Source organism: Sapajus apella, unplaced genomic scaffold, assembly GCF_009761245.1.
Source record: "Sapajus apella isolate SASKATOON/1434 unplaced genomic scaffold, GSC_monkey_1.0 scaffold25, whole genome shotgun sequence".
Classification (NCBI taxonomy): Eukaryota; Metazoa; Chordata; class Mammalia; order Primates; family Cebidae; genus Sapajus; species Sapajus apella.
Genome location: NW_022436965.1, coordinates 18,173,123 through 18,197,718, shown reverse-complemented (window position 1 = coordinate 18,197,718; position 24,596 = coordinate 18,173,123). Strand labels below are relative to the sequence as shown.

Below are 24,596 nucleotides of genomic sequence, written 5' to 3'. Positions count from 1 at the left end.
AAAGTTATAGATAACGTCAGAATAACATGGAGGCTAATTATCAAAACGAAAGGCTAACGTTTTGCATACTGTGCTTTGAAGGGACAAGAGGGAGAGGAGGCACCTCTGAATGCCTAGTTGTTACTATTTCCTCCTGAATTTTCACGTTATTACACTTTGGTAACAGAATCCTGTATTTTGGTGCAGAGGGGGCAAAATAAGGCGGGGGGATGGAGCGCAGAAGCTAACATGGTTACAATGTGCAGCGTTTTTACGACGGACTGGCTTTACTCATTTCCTGCCTCACTTCCCTCCCATCTGTACGGGTTTTTCTTTTTGGGGCCTCCTATACCAGTGCGCTCCCCGCCTGCCATGCTCAGCCCCTGTATAGCGTACGATCTGAGTGGGTGATAAAGCCGGCTACAAGACAGGCGGACGCCGAACCCGGGAAGCCCGAGGGCGTAGCCCCAGCACAGCCTCCCTCACACGGAACCCGGATGTGATCTTGTTCTCACGGAGGCCCGGCCTCTTCCGCCCCAACTGTGGCCCCCGCGGTCCCGCCCCGTCCCGCCCCGTGATTGGTCGGCCGGCCTCACGTTAAAAAAAATCTTTTTTGTGTCTGCGACGGAGTCTTCGGCGAAAGGCGTACACGTCGCAGCCAATGAGGTGATAGAAACGCAAAGCAACGACCAATGACTAGCTGCGATGGGATGGGCCGGCCGACTAATCACGAGGCCTCGTACCCGGATCTGTTTGCTGGGCTGTGAAATCTATCTCTGAGAAAGTGTGAGGGCTCTTCACGTGGGGCAGGGACAGCAGGCGCGGAGGAGAGGGCGAGCGTCTGTGAGATTTAGTGGCCCGCGCGTGCGTTTGTCGTGTAAGGGTCATCTGTGGGGTTTGGAGTAGGGGAACAAATCAATGTGACTCTTTTTCCGTGGAAACAATTCCCACTGCAGTATCCCGGAGCCTGCGTGTGGTAGGCAAGCTCCTCAGATGGTACCTCACAGGGAATAGGGGAGTCTTGAAGACGCAGCTCCGGTAGTAGGAACATGAACCTGTTACCTAAAAGTTCCAAGGAGTTTGGCTCCGTTGACTATTGGGAGAAGTTCTTCCAGCAGCGAGGAAAGAAAGCTTTCGAGTGGTATGGAACCTACATGGAACTGTGCGGGGTGCTACACAAATATATCAAGCCCAGAGAAAAGGTGAGGAGCGCGGCCTGGTGGGAACTAGTAACAGGAATCTTGCGGTTGGTGGACAGCGACAGGAGGGGAAACCGGACCCTAGTTGGGGGCATATTTCAGCGTTTCCTGCATCATTCCTGCTGAAAGATAAGCTGAAATATTCTTTCAGGCCGGGCGCGGTGGCTCATACCTATAATCCCAGCACTTTGGGAGACCCAGGTGGGAGAATCGCTTGAGCCCAGGAGTTAGTGACCAGCTTAGGGAACACAATGAGATCTGGTCTCTACAAAAAAACGAAAAAATTAGCTGGGCGTGGTGGCATGCGTCTGTAGTTCCGGCTACTCGGGAGGATCGCTTGAGTCGAGGAGGTCGAGGCTGCAGTGAGCCATGATCACGCCACTGCAATCCAGCCTGGGTGGCAGAGTGAGACCCTGTTACAAAAAAAGAAAAAAAAATTTTTAAAGGTTTTCAGCTAATAGACTTCCCACTCCAGCTCATTCTTGGATTAATAACCCTACTTGAAGAGGGACTTCCTTAGTAGTTCAACCCAGATGTGACTTCCTGAAAGTGTGTTCTCTCATTGTGTGTTTCTGTGCAACCTGCAGCAGGTGTGACTTTGTGTATGAATTTGTTTATCAAATAGTTTTTGAGTTCTTTTTGAGTTTCAGGCACTGTGCTCAGTCCTTAAGCTATAAGAGCATTAAGACATAAACCCTGTGTGTGTTCCACAGGTGAAACGTGGTAAGTACAATAACGAGTTTGGTATAGGTGAAATTGTACTGGAGGCAGGGAAGGAGGAAAGGTAGAAAACTAACATTTGTGGGAAAGCTTTAGTGCCAGGCCTTATGTTGGGTGCTGTGTATGTGCAGTCTGAATTCTCATCATAAACTCAGGTGAGTGGCCATGCATACATTTTACGGTTGAGGAAACTGAGACCCCGAGAGCTTTTTTTTTTTTTCCCCAAGATCATACATGTAGTAAGTGGTCATGTGGGGATTTAAACTCAGGCCTGTCTGGCTCCAAAGCATATGCACATCTCTTTGTACCATGCTTTTCCAGAGATGGTAAATCAGAATTTCTGAGGATGAATGGAGAAGGAGACAACAATCTGAATTTTAAGTTTGGCTTCAGAAAATAGCCAAGTATCATGAGATGGAATCTGTGATGGAAGTACGGCTTGAATCATCACAAAGCGTACTTTATTGTCTAGTGGAGCCAAAGGCTTGAGTGGATTGAGGAAATAGGGTTATTCCAGCTCCAGGATTTCAACTGTAACTCTGTATTTGGATTCTCTGACTTCCTATTAATTCCCACGTAATAAGTGCATGTTTTAGAGAAAAGAACAACCATGATTAATTTGTTTCGGCAACACAAAGCCCATTTTCATATAAGCTGTATTGTAGCTGAATGTAGTTTTCCATAGCAAATATATGTGGTGTTTCAAGATAGAATCGACTCTACAATGTTGCTCTTTAGCATCTCCACCTTCTGAAAATGTGCATCAGCCAAGGTGAGAGTTGATTCCTTGAAGTACCTGAAGCACAGTCCTTTGCTTTGATTACCTCCCTCTTGTGAATTTTTTCTCCAGGTGCTGGTGATTGGGTGTGGCAACTCAGAACTGAGTGAGCAACTGTATGATGTGGGCTATCAAGATATAGTGAACATCGACATCAGCGAGGTTGTAATCAAGCAAATGAAGGAATGCAATGCCACCCGACGGCCCCAGATGAGATTCTTGAAGATGGACATGACGCAGATGGAGTTTCCTGATGCGTCGTTCCAGGTGGTGTTGGACAAGGGCACCCTGGATGCTGTCCTGACAGATGAGGAAGAGAAGACCCTGCAACAGGTGGACAGGATGCTGGCCGAGGTTGGCCGTGTCCTGCAGGTGGGCGGTCGCTACCTCTGCATCTCCCTGGCTCAGGCTCACATCCTGAAGAAAGCAGTGGGTCACTTCTCCCGGGAGGGGTGGATGGTGAGGGTGCACCAAGTGGCCAACAGCCAGGACCAGGTGTTGGAAGCAGAGTCTCAGTTCTCCTTGCCTGTCTTTGCCTTCATCATGACCAAGTTCAGGCCAGTCCCTGGCTCTGCCCTTCAGATCTTTGAGCTGTGTGCTCAGGAGCAGGGCAAGCCTGTGCGGCTGGAGAGTGCCGAGCAGCTGGCTGAAGCGGTGCGGGAGCGGCAGCAGTATGCCTGGCTGTGCAGCCAGCTGCGCCGCAAGGCCAGGCTGGGGAGTGTGTCTCTGGACTTGTGCGATGGGGACACGGGGGAGCCACGCTACACCCTCCACGTGGTGGACAGCCCCACTGTGAAACCATCGCGGGACAATCGTTTCGCGATTTTCATCAGTGAGTTGGGATTGCTCCCTCTCTTTCTTGGAGGGGCTGGCTTACAGGGGCTGGGGGCTGGGGCTGGGGCTGGGCTGGGGCTTTGGTGGGATTCTTGACTGTTTTTATCTTGCAGGGGTTTGTACATCCCGAGGATTAGACTACCTCAGGCATGATGAAATGGGAGTAATAGCTCTCTAGCAACCTACTTCAAGTTGAGACCTATTTCTTCTTCTTCTCATCTTCCATTGCAAAGACTTGATGAAGTGTGAGAATGGGGTTGGTAGGAAAGAGAGAGGATAGAAATAAGTTTAGGAGGCCGGGCGCAGTGGCTCAAGCCTGTAATCCCAGCACTGTGAGAGGCCGAGACGGGTGGATCATGAGGTCAAGAGATCGAGAGCATCCTGGTCAACACGGTGAAACCCCGTCTCTACTAAAAATACAAAAAATTAGCTGGGCATAGTGGCGCATGCCTGTAATCCCAGCGACTCAGGAGGCTGGGGCAGGAGAATTGCCTGAACCCGGGAGGCGGAGGTTGCGGTGAGCCGAGATCGTGCCATTGCACTCCAGCCTGGGTAACAAGAGTGAAACTCTATCTCAAAAAAAAAAAAAAAAAAAAAAGAAAGAAATTTAGGAGGCCACATATGACATAGAGATGCTAATTGACTTTGTAGCATGGGGTAATAGAAGTAATGCTGGATTAGCTAGCCTAAGACATAGGTTCTAGTCCCAGCTGTAGCCTGTGAGCTGCAGGACCTGGGGAAGTTGCTGGGCTTCTTTGCAAAATTTACAGAGGCAGTATAGGGCAGCAGCTAAAAAAAAGTGAGCTCTAGAACCAGGCTGTTTGGGTTTCAGTTTTGGCTCAGTCACTTCCTGATGGTGTGACATTAGACAGGTTACGTTTCTTTATCTGCCTTGGTTTTCTCATCTATAAAGTGGGATTGTAACTCTGGTGTAGTTGTGAGAAGTATAAAAGCTCTTAGAAATGGTACTTGATCTTGGAAGTGCTGTGTAAATGTTAGTCATTATTACTGAAAGCAGTAAGGGATATCAGATTTACCTTAATAAGGATCAAGAAGATAGTATGAGGAAATGCTTTCAAAAGTAGAACATTCTAGACAAATGCAAAGTGTTTATGGTCATGGTATTATGGTAATTTTTTTCCTGGTGACTAAGCCAGTTTTTCAAATATTCTATAATTCTATCTGTCCATGTGTGGAAATAAATAATGCAGTGAATACAAGCATGGGTAGAGAGTCTGGGGCTAGACTGCCTGGGTTTGAGTCCCAGCTTTGCCATTTACTTATGTTTTGAACTTGGGCAAATTGTGTAACTTCTGTTTCTCAATTTCCTTATTTGTAAAAATGGGAATCATACTAAAACTACTTACATCTTGGGCTGTTGGAGGATTCCATTAATTTATATTTGTCAACTGCTTGGAGTCATGCCTCGTATGATTTATTAGTCTTGGCATTATTGCTGTTTTGTTGTGGTAGGTGCCTGCCTCCTTCCCCTCCAGACTTGCCCACACTTCTTCTTTACCCTTGGTCCTGCCTCATGTCTGATGGGCTGCCTTGCCCTAGGTGTTGTGAACTAGAGAATTGATAGTTCTTCATTGGGTCACAGTTGGGGAAGATGCTGGTCTTGGACAGGGACTGGCTTTTGGCCTTTGGGGCCATATTGGTTGTGGGCTTGAACACTATTTCCAGGATTCCCTGTAACCAGGTTCCTTTTTCTAGTCCCCCAGGGCCGGGAGACTGAGTGGCTCTTTGGCATGGATGAGGGCCGGAAACAGCTGGCTGCCAGTGCTGGCTTCAGGAGGCTGATTACAGTGGCCCTTCACCGAGGTCAGCAGTATGAAAGCATGGACCACATCCAAGCCGAGCTGTCGGCTAGAGTCATGGAGTTAGCACCAGCTGGGATGCCTGCCCAGCAGCAGGTAACAAAGCTTTTGTAGCAGCTTTCATGGGTCTCTGAAGTTATGTTAGCAGCCAGGGAGTCAGAGGGAGCCTTGGCATGAGCTAGGACTAGAGTCTGTGACCCTTGTCTAATTCTGGGGGCATATAAGCAGCTAAGGGTTAAATGGCAGGGAAGCACTGTCCTTTGCCCCAGGCAATGAGAGGAAAGTGAGCACAGTAGCGTGAGTGTCTGGGGGACCTCTCATACTCCATAGATACGGCAGGAAAGAAATGCTGTACACGTTGTGGGCTCTAGCTCTTTCTAATTTGAGTTGCTCTGATTGTGGGTTTCTCCTTCCACACTTTTTGAACTGGACTTCCGTGGTCATTTTGCTTCTTAGAACTATCATTATCTGAGGGTATACATGGGAAAGGGCCAAAACAGCTCAGCACAGTTATCCAGGTTTTCACATTGCTGGTCAGGTGTTTTACTGGGAAGCAAACAAGGTTTTTACCTAAATGGTGATATGGTATTATCAGTTAACACCAACTATCTTGTGCTATCCTGGTCACCATGGGTAATGGACAAGTGATTTTACTGCAAGAACTTCATGATGAGGAGTTGATCCTTTTTTTTCTTTTTTGAGATAGGGTCTTGCTCTGTTGCCTGGGCTAGAATGGGGTTCAGTGGTGTGATCATGATTTACTGCAGCCTTAGCCTCAACCTCCTGTGTTCAAACCATCCTCTCACCTCAGCCTCCAGTATTGGCTGGGACTGTAGGTGTGAGCCACCTTACCTGGCTAGATTTTTTTTACATGTTTTATAGGGACAGGGTCTCCCTATGTTGCCCAAATTTTGATCCTTCGTGATAGTTGGGAAAGCAACAGTGTTTAGAGGCTTGGTGCAAATAGTAACAGATCTGAAAAAAAGAACCCAGGCTCCTGGCTTCCTGGCCTGTGGTTCTGCCCACTAGGCTGACTTATGTTTACAGATGCATGTGTGTTTGATTTTTCCTGGCCAATTTTGGGGTTGATGACCCCTGTTTTAGGGAATCCCAGATCCTCTGGGGAGCTTCATTTGTGACCTCACATCAGTGCCTGAGTCTGCAGGGTCAGGAGATTCTGGTGATTATTAAATAGTCTTACAGGTCTTTTTAAAAAACAAATAGATATAAAGATAGGGGGAAGGAGTGGGAAAGTTTAGGGGGAAAGTGTATTTTTCTCCTAAGGTTTAGAAAAATGGGGGAAAAATAGATGAGAGTAACTAGGGGCAAGGAAAATTTATCTAGATTTGGAGTGGTTGTTTCCCTCATGAATTTTTTTATCTTTATTCTTGTATAGATTCCTTCTCATAATCCCAGCCCCTTCCTGAGGGTTCTCTCAAGCTTTCGTTATCCTGGATTATTGAGAGTTCTTTTAGGGATTACTGATGAGAAACCCCTAAAAGAACTTGGAGAGAACCAACTTTGGGAGATCTTTATGTGTTCAGTTGATTTTCAAAAGATGAATTAAACCTTTGAGATCAAAGGCCCCAGAAAAGTACTTTAATAGAATGGCAAATCTTTGGAGTAGTTGTTGTCTAGAACCATGGTATGGGGATATATACATACAAGGGGAAGGGGTTACAATTTCTCTTACTTCTTAAATGAGCTGCTGTTTTGACCACATCTCTGGTTGTACCTTCAGGTGCCCTTTCTGTCTGTAGGGGGGGACATTGGGGTCCGGACCATTCAGCACCAAGACTGCAGCCCCTTGAGCGGTGACTATGTCATCGAGGACGTGCAAGGGGATGACAAGCGATTCTTCCGGCGACTGATATTCCTCAGCAACAGGAATGTGGTGCAGTCAGAAGCCAGGTTGCTAAAGGATGTGTCTCATAGAGGTGAGGTGTCATAGGGCACGGTGGTGGGACCCAAGTGGCCGTGGTATGGACTAGATTTCCTGGGAGCTTGGCCGAGATGTAGGATGGACCTGGGTGTCTGTGGGTTCTTAACCATCTGGAATCTTAAGGTGTGAGTAGTGATAAGCAGAGTTCATTCTGCTCTTGAACAGAGCCTGGCTCTGAAGTGATAAGGGGCTTGGGTAGTGAAACCAAGTACATGTGATAATCGCATTAATGTCTTCAGTTTAAAGGCATCTGTTTTGTAGGTGCTCCATGTACATCTCTGTATTGTTTCAATAGGCCTCTGAGGTGAGCCAGAACCATGGAAGTTGCAGGTGAGCCCTGTAACGCCATAGTGTAATTCACCTGTTTCAGAGGGTGTTGGTGTTTGCGAGTAACTTAGAAACCATCTAATGAACACAGCGCTGTTCATTTGGTCTGTCTGTGATGAAGGAGATTATTTGGTACTGGAGTTTCCAATGTGGTCGCAACTAGCCGTATGTAGTGCTGAGCATTTGGAATGTGACTGGTATAACCGAGGAACTGAATTTTAATTTTCTTTAATTCTGATTAATTTACATTTAGCCACAGGGGCTAGTGGCTGGTATTGGATAGTATATAGATCTAAACCATCTCCTCTAGAATCCCTTTAAGTGGTCTCCCAGCTGACACTCAGAAACTTCCCCTAATGGGGAATCAATAGTTTGTTTTACCTGTGTTTTTTACAAGCTGTGTCAGTTTGTATTTTAAAAGCAATACTTGCTCATTGAAATCACTTCAAAAGTCAAATGTATAGAGTGAAAAGTGAATGCCCCTCCCCTCCCTGTCTCCAATGCATCTTCCCAGTGAGGCACAGAGATTCAAGGATGGAAGCCGAAATGGCTCTCCTGATTCCCAGTTGTTCCCTTTGCCTTACTGGGCTGTCCTTATAGCAAGGCCATCTGGGAGGAGGGTGGAGAGAAAGAATTCAGATGCTTGACGTCATGGATTTGTCTTGAGTCTAGGAGCAAGTTACCTGCAAAATGTCTTTTTTTACTTTAGGGGTTTCCCGTGGCCAAACCACCCAAGATTGTTGGGTTTCTGCCATATTTTGGGGTCACTCTGGCTGTAGGTTGGTTCAGTTTCATCTCACTAAAACCTTAGTAAAATTGCTTAAAAGAATATTTTGCCGCTTTCAGTTTGGGTTTCAGGTTTTTTTCACCATTGTCACATTCCTTGACTTCTTGTTAGCACTTTGATCTCATGGAAAGAACAATCTCCCTAAGTATTGGTGAGAAAGAAGGAGAGCATATTAAAAAGTGATTTAACATCTCTGAAAAGCACCCCGACCCCAGTCATCCTTACCTTTTGCTGCTGGGAAATGCAGCTGATCCCTATGAAGACACAGCCATCCGTTTAGTTTGATACCCTGGAGCAGTGGAGGGAGTGAGGAGAGGGAAAATGGAGTGGCTTTTTAGGATTTCTTTCCTTTTTTGAATACTTGTGATTTCCTTGTTCAACAGAGGTCAGTAGTGCTACCTGTGTGGCACAACAGAAAGTTGATAGGTGATAGAGACAGGCAGTCCCAGGTTCAAATCCGGTCTGCACCATCTGCTGATTCTCTATTTACCTAACACTTCAGTGGCTCAGTGTGTTCATTTGCCAAGAACTAAAATGATAAGGTTGTTAGAAGAGCTTAAAGAATAAAAGTTCCAGTACAGTAATTGGCACATAGGGAGTGATTAGTAACTTTATTGTTCTTTAAAAGACTATAAGTAATCTTTTCTTTTGTTAGTGGGCTTACATTTCTCAGAGGGGAGGCACCAGGGCTCCTCAATTGAGGTTTCCCAGGTTTTTGAGTATGCATTTGCCATTTCCTTTTCCAACTTCCTTGTATCTAGTGTATATGTTAAATGTTTAATAACTATCTCTTTGTGATGTGGGCTGGGGGGAGGTAATCCTGATTTATAGTGTTTATTAGTTGTCTAGTATAAGTACCACCACTGTGTTTGCTTTACGTTGCTATAAAGGAATACCTGAGGCTGGGCAATTTGTAAAGAAAAGCAGTTTATTTTGGCTTATGGTTTCTGCAGACTGTACAAGAAGCATGGCACCTACATCTGCTTCTGGTGAGGCTTCAGGAAGCTTAAAATTGTCATAGAAGGTGAAGAGAGAGCTGGCACATCACATGGCAAGAGAGGGAGCAAGAGAGCTGCCAGGCTCTTTTAAACAACAGCTCTAGAGGGAGAACTTGCTCATTACCGTGGGGAAGGCACCCAACCATTCATGAGGGATCTGCCCCCATGACCATCATGGTGGCTCTGACATTGTGGACCACATTTCAACATGAGATTTCTAGGGAATAAACACCCAAACTATTTTACTACAGCCAGTTTCAAGATATCAACATGATGTCAGCCAGTTTCCAAAATTTTAACAATTGGGCCTTTTGAGTGTATTCAAGCCATCTGGAGCACACTGATGCTGGTAACCCTTGCTTCCTGAGGTCTAGTGTAGTAAGCGTAGGACTTCATATCTCTTGTTTAGCCCAGAAGAAGAGGAAAAAGGACAGGAAAAAGCAGCGGCCTGCTGAAGCAGAGGACCTCCCTGCAGCCCCAGAGCAGTCCATTGACAAGAGTTACCTATGTTGTGAACACCACAAAGCCATGATTGCCGGCCTTGCCCTGCTGAGAAACACAGAGCAACTCCCAGGTGAGAGAGATGCCACTGCCTTCCACAGAGGGAGGATAAAGATTACAGACCTAAAAAAACAAAACAAAAGAAAAACCAAAAAACAAAACAAAACAAACGATTACAGACCTAAACAATTGGTGTCACCTGCATTGTAGTTGAAGAACAGTGATTACAAACTGACAACGTTATCTTTCTTCATCTCAGCCATCTTACAAGTTAATGAGCATTCTAAGTAACTGTTGCCTCAAACTCAGCTTGTTTTATTGAAATTGTATTGAAATATGTTGGGTCTGAATTGTATTTTTTCTGTTCATTTCTTTTTAAAATTACGGTATATAGTGTATTCAATGAGATATGTAAAATACACAGATTTTAATTGTTCAGCTTCTCTGTAATGCATTATTTGAACAAAAGATTCAATTCTATCTTGAATTTCTACTTTAAAAAGATTCATATTATGTTAATACAGTCATAGCCTTATCACTGCAGGTTTGGAGCTGACTGCATTAGTAAAAATGTTCATGTTTCTGTCTGTGATTGTAACTGTTTTCACCTGAAGTCCCTGAACGTGCCTTCTTGAAACACCCTTTTCTTTTATCCTATCTTAGTGTTAAGGTATGTCACTGGAATCTCAGTTCTTAGATTTAATCCTCAGGGTCTGTCACCCACCTAATTTGGGTGATTTTTTTGTTTGTTGTCTTCCCTTGATCCCCTGTGGTGGCTGTGGTCTGTGCTTAGGGGCAGGATTTAGGCCTTTGTTTTCCTGTGATTTGTGGAACTTGAATGGCTTACCCTTACTTGGTGAGGGTGTCTGAGAAGACAGTGTGGCCTTTTGAGTCAAGGGCAAGGAGCATTGCACCTCTGCTGCCTTGTAATCATGAGCAAGATTGCTTGGCCACTTTTCTTCCCTCTTCCCTTTCCTAGAGAGGTCTAATAACTCTTTTTTTTTTAACCCCCAACTCCCCCGAGAGGTCTAATAACTCTTATTATTAGAGGTTATTAGTGAGGACTCTTGAGATCATGTCGGCTGAATGCTTTGAGGTTTTTTTTTTGAGACAGGGATTCACTTTTTCTCAGGCCTAGAGTGCAGTGGTGGATCACAGCCCACTGCAGCCTTGACCTCCTCAGGCTCCCACCTCCGCCTCCCATGTAGCCAGTACCACAGGTATGTGCCACCATGCAAGCTAATTTTTCTACTTTTTGTTGATTTCACCATGTTGCCGAGGCTGATCTCAAACTCTTGGGCTCAAGTAATCTGCTCACCTAGGCCTCCCAAAGTGCTGGGATTACAGGTGTGAGCCACCACCCCTGGCCGCTTTGAGATCTTTAAGAGACAATAATAACACACTGTTCATCTTCTGGATCTAGTCATCATGAATCCAGGATGGAGTTTTCAGATGTCAAATTGACTCCTAGATTTCTGGACTGAGATAGGGAGACCTCTAAATCTTGTACCCCCTGAGTAGAGACAAAAAGCTGACTTTCCCTTTTGCCTCCCTGAGGCTGGTACAGAATTTTCCGGTGAACAGGTGGCAATGTGATGCTCTATTCTTTTCTTACAGAGATCCCACTGGCATTGTTGGTGGTAGGCCTGGGTGGGGGCAGCCTCCCCCTCTTTGTCCACGATCATTTCCCAAAGTCCTGCATTGATGCTGTAGAAATCGACCCCTCGATGTTGGAAGTGGCCACCCAGTGGTTTGGCTTCTCCCAGAGTGACCGAATGAAGGTCCACATTGCAGATGGCCTGGACTATATTGCCAGCCTGGCAGAAGGAGAAGAAGGTACTGCTCTTGGAGCATTGGAAGGGGTGTTGAGGGATGATTGATCCAACATTGTCAGGCCTACAAGGGCCTCTACAGTTTATCTCTAAGAGAGTGCATGAGTATCATTCCAGTCTTCAGCTTGCTCATTTGTTGATATACTTATTCACTAGGGTACCAGCTATATGCTTAGCACTGTGTTAGGTGTGAATGAACAGCAATAAGTAAAACAGGCCATTCCTGCCCTTATGGTGCCAACAGACCAGTGGGCTTTTTTCTGACCTGTAAGTTTGTCATTTCCTCACCATCTTAAGAAACCTGAAGTCTGGCTGGGGGAAGAAATGGAAAAGAAAAGGTGGAATGTATGTTGGGTGGTGTTTCTGGTAAATATTTCAACTAGAGGTGAAGCCAGAAATAAAGCAAAACAGTATTCCTGTAGGATCAGTGGTTTACAACCTCAGGGTCTTAGATCTGGTAATGTATTCAGACAGTTTTTGGTTGTCAGAAATCAGGGTGGGGGATGTTGCTACTGGCATCTAACCGGTAAAGGTCTAGGATGCTAGTAAACATCTTACAGTGTGCAGGACAGGCACTGATGACAGACTTATCTGGCCCAGAATTTCCATGGTTCTGAGATGGAGAAACCTTGATGCAGATGCTACTCTGTGGGAATTTTGATAGGCCTTCTGCAACTAGAATTAAGGTTCCATTTACTCTAGTAATTTGCATCCCAGATTTAGGACAAAAACCATAAGTATAAGAGTTTTCTGCAAAATACTAGAGACAATAAGTCTGCTCATTATATAGATAGGCCGCCGGTGACTGTAGTACTTTCTGGAACTTCAGTCCTTTGGAGAGAAGGCAGTTAGGTTGGTGTAGTTGTACCGGGGAGCTCAGGCCACCCTTCCTAGTCTGCTCATTTCATAACAGATACTCTGCTCTCACTGAATTAGACTATCTTCCAGTAAGGGTGTGGCAAACTAGGATGCCTGGGAGGAGTATTGAACAGATGCTATCTTAATTTCAGTGGCAAACTGAGTTGAATCGTAACAGTTTCATAGGTTTCTTCTCTGAAGTTAGGGTTAGTTGAGGTGCCCAAACCCCTAGATACTAATATGGTGAAGTATTTACAACAGTGCCATGCACATGGTAAGTACTTAATGCATGATGTTACTGCTGTTGCTATCTGTAGATCAGTTTTCAATGGCTTCCCCCATCTTCTGTAACCACCAAAACCTTTTAGATTACTGGGCTCAAGTCTGCAAATGAAGGCTATTGTTTTCCTTGGACTTTGATGAGCCAACATGTTCTCTTTGTAAAAAACCAAAATCAGATCTTGTGCTATGACAGTGATAAGCGTGCAGCAGTACTAATTAAATATTTAATTATATTGAATAATTACTATCGCAGTTTCAAAATTTCCTAAAAATATGTCAGTGACATTGCAGACCTACCCCTTATAAAAACAATTTAACATTATAATAAGGAGCACATCCATTTCATCATCGGCTGTTTCTCACCCATTTAGCAAAATCATTTCTTTCTTGAGTCAGCTCTTGTTTATGGAACTGCAAAGATAACACTCAAATTTCAGAACATTTTCTCTTATGAGGCAAAATGTGCTGTTTTCAGAGTTAAAAGTTTCTGTTTACTGGGTCAGTCCTTACAGGCTTAACTGCTTTGTCTATATCAGTGGTTCTTAACCCTGACTGTATTTAGAATTACCTGGAAAGCTCAAGAAAAATACCAGAGGCTTCCCATCTCTCCTCCCATTTGCCACCCCCTGCTATCCCCCACCACCACCCCAGGATATTCTGTTGGTCAGGAGTGTAGTCCACATTAGAAGCTTCCCAAGGTGATTGTAATGTTCTGCCGGAGTCAAAAGCCACTGGTCTTGATACACTCTTAACCAAGAAATATTCATGCTAAAGTGGCCCCATTAATGTTTTTGCCTTTGGAAGGTGATTTTAAATGTGGAAGAAGGTTCCATCTTTACTATGGGACACTCTGAACCCTGATGACAAGGACCCCCAGGGCCATGACATCAGTGCCCTTTCAGGCAAACCACATCCTCCGTGTCATCCTTCTGACTTAGTCACCCTGCCCATCACTGGTAAACAGGAAGTATAGTATAGGAATGTACATGGTATTATTTTATCCAGAAAAGACAAGGACTCTTTTCCTTCTTTTTCCCAGCACAGCCTCGCTATGATGTCATAATGTTTGATGTTGACAGTAAGGACCCAACACTGGGAATGAGTTGTCCACCCCCAGCATTTGTGGAGCAATCTTTTCTACAGAAAGTTAAAAGCATCTTGATTCCTGAAGGTATGGAGAGGGAGGAGGGAAGGGTCCATTAAAAAAAATTTATCTTTTTAATGAAAAATGCACAGAAGTGCAAGCTCGATCAGTATTTCCAAACTGAATACAACCATTTACTAGCGCCAGAAAATTTCCAGCTCACCTGAAGTCTCTTATCCCCTTTTGGTAACTTGTCCTCCCAAGAGTAATCACTATCTTAACTTCTGTCTACCCAGCTTAATTTTGCCTGTTCTTGTTCTTTATATAAATGGAATCACAGAATGTTGGAATGTTCTCTTTGTTTTTTTTTTTTTTCGAGACAAGGTTTCACTTTGTTTCCCAGGCTGGAGTGCAGTGGCATGATCAAGGCTCACCGTAGCCTCAAACTCCTAATCTCAAGGAATCCTCCCACCTCAGTCACCTGAGTAGCTGGGACTATAGGTGCATGCCACCATGCCTGGCTAATTTTTTTATTTTTATTTTTTGTAGAGACAGGATCTCAGTATGTGCCCAGTCTAGTCTCAAACTCTAGCCTCTGGCAGTCCTCCTACCTTGGACCTCTAAAGTGCTGGGATTATAGATATGAGCCACTGCACTTGGCCGAACATACTTTTTAAGTTTCCATTTTTTTTCTTTCACTCAACGTGATGTTTGTGAGATTCATTCACAGTGTTGTGCTTACATGGCTTATTTTTATTGCTGTGTTGTATCATGTGACTTACAACAATTCACGTATCCGTTCTACTGTTGGTATTTGGGTTGTTTCCTGTGTGGGTCTATTGTAATAGTGCTGCCATTAACATTCTGATATGTGCCTTTTGATGAATTATGTTTTCAAATCTCTTGGGTATATACACAGAGTTGTAATTTCTGGATCATAGGTTATGTGTATGTTTGGCTTTCGTAGATGCTAACACACAGTTTTACAAAGTTGTTGTAGCAGTTCACCCTCCCACCAGCATGGTGATTCTAGCTACTACATGATGCTTCCTAAACATGCTCTACTAGGCAGTGCGTTATTTAATCTTCAACAGTGAATCTTCATAGCCCTTAATCCCTATGTTAACAGCCCTCTAGGTGTTTTTGATTTGGCGTAAGGCACTGTGGTGACTGGCTTGATTTGGAATCTTAATTGTCAGCAGTCAGGGTAACCTTGGCCCTCTCACTGGTTATGTCAGGAATGTAATATCCCTGTGAGTTGCTAGGGGAATCACTTTCTATTGATTGATTGATTGGTTGAGACAGAGTCTCACTCTGTAGCCCAGGCTGGATTTTGGCTCACTATAACCTCTGCCTCCCAGGTTCAAAAGATTCGCCTGCCTCAGCCTCCCTAGCAGCTGGGATTACAGGCGTCCACCATCATGCCCAGCTAATTTTTGTATTTTTAGTAGAGCCTGGGTTTCACCATTTTGGCTAGGCTGGTCTCAAACTCCTGACTTTGGGTGATCCGCCTGCCTTGGCCTCCCAAAGTATGTGATTACAGGCATGAGCTACTGTGCCCAGCTGGGAATCACTTCTTTCTAAGAGCAATTCTTCGGGAAACTGAGGTGTGGAGAATGGTAAAATAATGTGTGAGCAGCACAGAAGAGCAAAAAATAAGGCTGAAGTTTGTTTATGGCTCACATGTTCCCCATGCTTTTTTCCATCTGCCTTTGTATGCTGTGTATTCTCTGCAAACTCACCACAAGTACATTTTAGTCCACCAGTGTCCCTGGAACAGGAATTGCTATTTTCCTCAAAGCTGATCCTTGTCTTTGATATGTGTCTTGATGTGAGGTCATTCTGACTTTTCTTCCTACCCTATAGGTGTTTTTATTCTCAACCTCGTGTGCCGAGACTTGGGGCTAAAGGACTCAGTGCTGGCTGGGCTCAAGGCAGTGTTCCCCCTCCTGTATGTCCGGCGAATTGAGGGTGAAGTGAATGAGATCCTGTTCTGTCAGCTGCACCCTGAGCAAAAACTTGCCACACCAGAGCTCCTGGAAACAGCCCAGGCTTTGGAGCGGACCCTGAGGAAGCCTGGGAGGGGTTGGGATGACACGTATGTCCTGTCAGATATGCTTAAGACAGTGAAAATTATGTGATTGCTTAGGTCTAGCAGCCCTCCTGCCTAGACTGACCTTGGACTCCCAGCTTGCCAGAGATTGAAGAAATACAATGCACAGTACTCTTAAGCTTCATATTTTTCTTGGTTTCATACTTAGCTACGTGACTTTCAGCTTGGTGAGGTTGCCTGAAGATTAGGGAAAATAAAAATGTCCTTCCCATCTTGTCCTCTTCAGTACCACTTGGGTTGGTTCATCTTTGCTTCCTACAGCATATCTTTGAGTAGAATTTCCCTGCTGAAGCCCTTAGCACACACTGCATGCCTTAACAAGTATGCAACAAGCCTTTCAGGACTCAAGACAGCCAAATTTTATTGCATCTCTACTTACACTGGTTTGCTTTTGATTTATTCCTCTCTTAGTTCTACAGTAGTAATCTCAAGTGAGATTGCAGAGCAAGATGCCAAAAGACTATAAACAGAGTAGAGTTTCCATAGATGTGAGACATCCACAGAGTTTCTCCCTGTGGACGAAACTGCTGCTGAAATGGTTCCAATTTTTAGGAATCTGCTAACCACTTCATTATTTGACAGCTTTCCTTGATGACGCAAACCTTACAGCCTAAGCCATTTGTCTTTTTCTCAGTGGAGGTAGCGTATGGACCTGGCCTCATGGCTTTGCATGTCAGAGACCTGGCAGACTAAAATCTCTGGTGTTTGTTTACTGACATTCGTTGAGTGACAGCTATGTGTGAGATTCTGCGTAAAGAGTGGTGGTAGAAGTGAAAATGTCTAAGAATGACCAGAAACATTAGTAATAAAACTTAATATGTTCCAGGCATTTTTCTAAGTGGTTTAAAGCACTGTCGCATTTAATCTGAGATAAAGGATTGTTAAGCCCAAACTATATCTAAACCCAAATTTCACTCGGCTGGAAACATCAATCTTAACCATTTATTGAGAACCATTAAACCAGTGATTCCAAGACTGGCTTGAATTTCGTCTTTCCTAATTATACCAAGGTTGACTTAATGAACAGTGCCATGGAAAATAGGCATTGTCACCATTCATTGCCTGGCTCATCTTTCTACAGGCCCTTTAAAAATGGACCCTAACCTTTCAGGTGAAGCATACAGATACTCTTCAGCTTAGGATGGGGTTATATCCTGATAAATCCATTATAAGTAGAAAATGCATTTAATATCCTGATAACCCATTGTAAACTTGAAAAATTGTAAGTCAGGACTGTCTGTATTTCAGTCAGGTTGTCATCCTTAGAAAATAGTGTCAGTCCATTAAGGAGAGGACAGAGTGCAGAGAAGTGTTTTTGGATCTTATCAATTGGAAATACTTAGTGTTCTTTCTTTAGGAGAGGGTCTTTCCCTGGAACTCTACAAAGGAAAGATTATCCCTCACAGCAGGTCTGTGTACCTCAAAGGACCTTGCTTGGCAAGTCCTCTTTTCCATCTTTTTTTAAATTTTTTTGAAACAGGGTCTCTCTGTAACTCAGGCTGGAGTGCAGTGGCACCATCACGGCTCACTGCAGCCTTGACCTTTTGGGCTCAGATGATCCTCCCAACTCAGCCTCCCAGATAGCTGGGACTATAGTGTGTACCATTACACCTGGCTAATTTTCTGTAGAGGCAATTTCACCATGTTGCCCAGGCTGGTCTCTGACTCCTGGGCTCAAGTCTTCCACCTGCCTTGGCCCCCCATAGTGTTGGGATTACAGGCATGAGCCACTGCGACTAACCACTCTATTTTCTTACCTGTAAGCTTGCACAGTGTTAGGATGGGTTATAGAGGCCCAGGGCCTGAGTTAGAGGAGCTTGTCTGCCTGTCTTTGGTCAGATCACTAATGCTGTGTAGAGTTTGGAGCAGCACATTTGAGTGGCACAGCCAAGCTCTAGGCATTATCAGAATAATTTCTCAGTTACATCTTAGGGGGAATGGTCCACGGAGTTAGGCACGGATTTACATTTTGCATCCACATTTGGAGATGGGAAGAGGCACTCATGGGTGATAATTATCAAGACTTAAGTATAAAAGAAGAAGGAAATTGGTTATGTGCCAAAGGCTGGAGAAAGACCAAGTGACAGAAGTGAGGCAGTTTTTGGCTTAACTTTCTACAAAGGAAATTTGTACCAATAGAGACCAGTATGTTCACCAGAACACTTGGTGGCTGCATGCTGCTTACTCAAACCCTAGTCTGACTCCCCTCTGGAGCTTGCTGGGTTGTGAGAAAAGTTTTGTATGTACAGACAGCCATTGGCCTGAATCCCATCTTTTCCACTGGAGAGCTGTTCACTTTTGCATTAATGACAGGCAAATGGTTCCTTATGGGAATTTTGCCTAACTTTAGGCAAGAGAGCTCTAGAGGAGTGGGGAGGGTTGTAAGCTTCAATGCCAAGCTTCAGATCAAGCAAGTAATAAATACATGGAGTGAGTGAGCCAGGTACAAAACAAAAAGGCTAGGATGAGACCTGTGGCAAACCAGAGAATAAATGTCCCCTCTGAAGGCAGTGGCTGTCCTAGCCAAGTGGTCCTGCAGAAACACTGTCTCAGCTTATCTAGGTCTTTAAGAGAAGCCAGGAATCTCGTGTGTGTGTGTGTTGACATTAAAGTGTTGGCTGATCAGTATACATCTTCAAGCTATATTTAATCTATTTTGCAGAGAGGCAGATTATAGGGGAGACAGCCTACAGAATGCCTGAGAATCTGGCATGTACCCAGGCTTTGAGTACAAAACAAGGAGCAAGCTGATAGCAACGAGTTACAAAAGTCTGGAAAAGTCTTATCTTGTATTATGACCTCAATTTTCTTTAATGGCTACAGCTGAGTGGGGATGGTCCCATTATCCTTGGGATTTAGCTTCCCAGGGCTATTAGAGAACTGAGTGAGAATAAATCACATGACATTTGCACCTCCCCTCCCCCATCCTAAACAAGTTCTGTGACAACGTAAAATTTGTAAGGCTGACTATTGCCCTTCTCTGCCTTTTTGCCCTTGTCCCCCACCAACTTTTTAGTGTATGCTTCCAGTCTTCTGTCATGGCTGCCTGCTAACTGGGCCTCTGCTCTAAGTCTATCTCATCTTATGGGTTGGGTAGACCAGTAGTTATTCTTTCTTTTTTTTTTTTTTGCCTCCCAGGCTCAAGCAATCCTCTTGCCTTAGCCTCCTGAGTAGCTGGGATTATAGGCGCACACAACCATGTCCAACTAATTTTTGTACTTTTGGTAGAGACAAGGTTTCACCATGTTGTCCAGGCTGGTCTTGAACTCTTGGGCTCCCAAAGTGCCTGCCTTGGCCTCCCAAAGTGCTAGGATTACAGGTGTTAGCCATGGTGCCTGGCACAACCAGTAGTTATTCTCAGCTGCACATTGGAGTCATCGGATATGGTAAGCAGAATAATGTTTTCCCAAAGATGTCCATGTCCTAATCCTGGCAACCTATGAATGTTACATTACACTACACAGCAAAGGAAGATTAATGTAGCAGATGGATTTGGTGTTGCTAATGAACTGTCTTCAAAATAGATTTTTTGGGTAATCAAATATAGACATTGGGTAGACTCAACATAATCTCAAGGATCTTAAAATGTGGAAGAGGGAGGCAGAAGAGTCAGTGTCAGAGTGAAGCAATGTGAGGAAGACTCACCAGTCGTTGCTGGCTTTGAAGACCAGAAGCCAGTAGCTAAGGAACACGGGCAGCCTCTAGAAGCTGGAGAAGGTAAGAAAACCAATTCTTCCCTAGAGTTTCCAGTAGGGAGTGCAATTCTACCAACACTTTGAGTTTAGCTCAGTGAGACCCCTTTTGGACTTCTGATATGGAACTATAAGATAGTGAATTTGTATTGTTTTAAGACCTTAAATTTGCAGTAACTTCTTACAGCAGCCATAGAAATTGAATATACCTGGAAGCTTTAAAAAATGCTTAGGCCTGGCCCCAACCCCACAGACTCTGATTTAATTGGTCTGGGGTGCAGCCTGTGCATCAGAATTTTTAAAAAGCTTTCCAGGTGATGCATGCTGTTTTGTAGCCAAAATTGAGGACCCCTGTGATAGGGGTTCTGTTGATGTTTATATTATAAGGTGAGGAAGGAATTGCTAGACTCAGTAACGACCGCTGACTTAGCGCTGAAATGCAAACAGCAGTCACCTGGTAATTGGAATATATTTCCCTCCCACCTTCACTCTAGCTCACACCTTAGCTCTTTGCCCTCTGAGTGAATGGCAGTAGTGTGAGGAGTCAGCTTGTTGCATCGGGCAATTTCCTCCATGGGGCACAGCTGCTTCACTCCCTGGTATATAACTGGCCGCTAGTGTACCTCCCAAGTACTGCTTCATAAAGCTCAAAAAGTCTAGTAAATTATAAGTCATCCAGTTTCCGTCTTGTGGCTTGTCTTGCCATTTGGTTCCTGCAGATTTGTTAACAGCTAAATGGTTGATAATAAAAATAATCGTTAAGTTGGATTTTTCTTTTTTTATACTCAACTGGCATTTTTTTTTTGGAGAGGTTGTTCTGTGCCAGACACTGTGCTTGTGCTGATACAGAGAGGAAAAAGACACAGCTTCTGTTCACCAACTAGCTGAGGAGAACAAATTACACAGCACGTGCATGAGTCAGCAACCACATGTGCATTAAGTGTAAGAGCAGCACAGAAGATGGTCAGATGTTTGCTAAGAGTCTTTGTAGATCCTCTCCTTTGGACAAAAAAATCCAGCCTCAATAAAAGCTGCCCCCTTAAAGTGACTGAAGGCTGGACTCATGGTTTTGTTTTTCTAGCCCAGGTCTCACTTGGCTCCTATGCTTCCCAGTAGATGGCACTAGAAATCACATTTAAGTGCTGGGGTGTCTGTAAAAAATTCTTCTTGAGAACCGGGCACCTCCAGGGGTTGTTTCACCTGAGCCATATTTCCTGTGTCTTTCTCTGGTCAATGAAGATAGACTTTTACTTTACCTATTGTTCTCTTGCTTCACCCAGTACCCTATGCCCTCTGCTCTTCCGCCATTCCCTGATATCCTGCCTATGCACATGCAGACAGCACCATTTTGTCCAATCAAGGACATTTTCAATGGTGGAACCCCGTGTAAGGCAGAGATCCTTTTACCCCTACATCCCTGATTTTAGAAGTAATGGCAGGAAATACAGCAATGGAATAACACTAGTAACACATAAAACTAGAAGCGTATAAGAAAAAAAAAAACGTAACAACATGCATCTGGGCCTGAGCTGGCATGTCTTCAAGTTTCTGCCAAGATGTAAGTCATTTTCATCATAGAAGTAAATAGTTAGATAAATGCTGGTAGAAGTAAAATTTGATTGAAATAATGGAATTTTTATGCAAACCTACCTGTAGTAGTTTGAATAGTGGCTCTAAAAAGAAATGTCCAAGTCTTAAACCCCAGAACCTATACATGTGGGCTTATTTGGAAAAAGGGCCTTTGCAGGTGTATTTAAGTTAAGAATCTCAAGCTGAGATCATGTTGGATTGGGGTGGACCTTAAATCCAATGATAAGGACTTAGAATAGAGGGGGAAATGAGACAAGGGAGATAGGGGAGAAGGCCTTACGAAGACAGAGGCAGATCGGCGAGACATCCCCGCAAGCCAAAGAACGGCAAAGACATCCCCGCAAGCCAAAGAACGGAAGCAGGATTGCTAGCAGCTACCAGAAGCTAGGAAAGAGGCAAGGAATGATTCTCCCTCAGAGCCTCCAGAGGGACCCACCTGCAGACTTTGGAGTCAACACTTCGCGGACTTCTGGCCTTTACAGTTGTGAGAGAATAAATGTCAGTTGTCGTATGCCATCAAGTTTGTGGTAATTTGTTTCAGCAGCCTTCGGGAATGAATACATAGCCTAAAAGGGGTTTGTTTGTGCCATCCCACAGAACCAGAGACTGCATGGGCTCTGGGCCACATGCTACCCCAGATGTGTTTAGTCTTCACCAGACATTTTGAATAAGATCTATAGATTGGAATATCATTTTATACAAAATCTAGAAAATTTCTGGATTCTTTTGAGAATTTAGAAGCTCCTGCAATGACAGGCCCATGTTCATGCTTGGCTGGAACTGGTAAGCATCTGTGCCTTGTGGATGGGTGGTGTTTGCCACAGTCCCTACTGCTCTGTGTCTGCATCTTTCCTGCATTTATGTTACATGCCTGGTCCAACAGGCATTTGAGTTTGTAGCTCCTACGTATGTAGGAGGATAGGTGGGCTGGGAAACACAATCCCTTCCTTAGAATAAGGGGAAAGGAGTCCCTGGTTTGTAGTCAGTAGTTCTGGGTGTTTTTAATATATATATGTGTATATATATATATATATATATATATATATATATATAGCAGCACAGCTTAGAAGGTGGTTCCAAAATCTGGTTGCACAACAAAACCATCTGGGGTCCATTTCCTATATACTGATTCTGGACCATATCCCAGATCTATGATGTAGGGGTGTGTGTGTGTGGTGGTGGGGAGGGAGGATGATGGAGTAGGACAGTGTACAGCCAAGGAATCTGCATTTTTAAAAAAGCTTTAAACAATTCTGATAAACAGATCTAGAAATAGCTGCTATAGGATGTTATATTTCAGCACTGAAAAGGGAAGCAGTTTGGGTTTTCTATTTCACTGGAGAACTTTGAGGCATGTTGTTTTTAAAAAAGTCTTTTCCACTTTGGGAGGCGAGATGGGTGGATCACGAGGTCAGGAGTTCAAGATCAACCTGGCTAAGATGGTGAAACCCCGTCTCTACTAAAAATACAAAAAATTAGCTGGGCGTGGTGGCAGGCACCTATAATCTCATGTGTGTGTGCCTCCCCACAGAACCAGAGATTGCATGGACTGTGGGCCACATGCTATCCCAGGAGGTTCTCGGAAGGCTGAGACTTGAACCTGGGAGGCAGAGGTTGCAGTGAGCCGAGATCGCGTCATTGCACTCCAGCCTGGGTGACAGAGTGAGACTTCGTCTAAAAAAAAGAAAAAACCGAAACAAAAAAAATCCGTCTTTTCTGCTTTTCCAAGAAACCAGCAAGATGACAGAAGTGGAGCAGAAAAAGCAGTGAAGCAGAATAAGCGGACCTTCTGCAAGTTCATCTCTTGTGGTGTGCACCCCAATCCGCTGCTGGACGTGTCATGCAAGCAGCGAATGAAGCTGCACCGTGGCCTGTGGTGGAAGCAGTACTTGCTGCTGAAGCACCTGCGCAAGGCCAAGAAAGGGGCACCGCCTATGCAGAAACCAGAGGTGGTGAACATGCACCTGCAGGACATGATTATCCTGCCCGAGATCGGGGACGAGATGGTGGGTACATGGTGGGCGTCTACAACAGCAAGGCCTTCAACCAAGTGGAGGGCAAGCTGGAGAGGAGTGGCCACTATCTCGATCACCTACAAGCTTGTGAAGCACTGCCTCACAAGCAGTGCTTGATCAGAGTCCCCCATTCTTCCCACTTCATCACCCTCAAGGAGTCTGCTTAGTCAATAAAAGCATGCACATTTCATAAATAAATAAATGTCTTTTCTCATGAAAATTTGAATGATTGCAATATTTTGTGGAGCTGAGGGTTTGAATTAGTCAGATTCATTCTATTTATGAAACCAAGAAACTTGGTTTCTGTCTACAAACCAAGAGTGGCAAAACAAGATTGGTTCTTTAATGAAAGCACGAAACAAACACCTAATCAATATAGTGATACATTTTATTTATTTAGGCAAGATGGAACAATACTCTGCAGGGCCCCTTCAGCACATCAGCAGGTCCTATAGACCATCTTCTCTGTTTATTCTCATAAGAGCTGAAAATGGTTATTTTAGGGTTGTAGAGTAAATCTCAGCCAAACCCAGTACTATGCCTAGAAGATGGTACAGTACTCTGCAGAGCCCCTTCAGCAGGTCAGCAAGTCCTATAGCCCATCTGGGTTCTGTTGAGATTTAATCTATGACTCTGGAAAAAGCTGGAAATAATGATTTCCAGCTTTTATTCTTGAAAATAAGGCTTGGATCTCTCTACCAGTCTTCTGAGGATGCTAACAGACTACCCAGGAAGGAAGAAGGAAATTGTGAGGGTATTTAAAGAAAGTTGTTAGGGGAAATGAAATTGCTGTTATTTTGGTCAAGGAAGGTTACAATACATTTAATACTTACTACAAAGACTTGCATACAGATTCAACTCATAAGGACTTTATTAAATGATTCTTTTATTCAATAAATATTTATTGGAGTGCCTGTTATGTATCAGGCATTTTTCTATTGCACTAGGAATACTGTAATGAATAAAAGTAATAAACATCCTTGTTCATGAACCTTATATTTAATGAAGAAAAATGAAAGGATAGCTTCTTTAATATGTGGCAGGTGCTTTTCACAGGAAGTATGACTGTTATGTGGACTATATTTTATTAATTTTTAAGGCACCTACATTATTAGCATGTCCTGCAGAGAAAAAAGGCTGAGCCCCCACTGACTGCTATTAATTTGCAGAAGCCATTAGGTGCAATTTTCAAGTTAAATTTCAGGGGTACTGCCAACCGAATGTTTGCATACCTAGCTCTCTCCT

The 24,596-nt window shown here is 44.1% G+C and overlaps 1 protein-coding gene and 1 pseudogene across 2 annotated transcripts; both read left to right on the top strand.

The window, feature by feature from the left end:
• The first annotated feature begins 1 nt into the window (after window position 1).
• Window positions 2-17,027, top strand: EEF1AKNMT (eEF1A lysine and N-terminal methyltransferase). Of its 2 annotated transcripts, XM_032291685.1 has the most exons (8): window positions 8-1,181; window positions 2,749-3,508; window positions 5,227-5,426; window positions 7,072-7,267; window positions 9,794-9,958; window positions 11,503-11,721; window positions 13,897-14,028; window positions 15,808-17,027. In XM_032291685.1, the coding sequence occupies exons 1-8, from the start codon at window positions 1,029-1,031 to the stop codon at window positions 16,080-16,082; spliced, it is 2,100 nt and encodes a 699-aa protein (XP_032147576.1). In that variant the 5' UTR covers window positions 8-1,028; the 3' UTR covers window positions 16,083-17,027. The 2 variants fall into 2 exon arrangements, with proteins under 2 accessions (XP_032147577.1, XP_032147576.1); XM_032291686.1 differs by lacking the exon at window positions 11,503-11,721 and having other exon boundaries at window positions 2-1,181.
• LOC116559955 lies at window positions 16,646-24,330 on the top strand (annotated as a pseudogene).
• The last annotated feature ends 266 nt before the right edge of the window (window positions 24,331-24,596 follow it).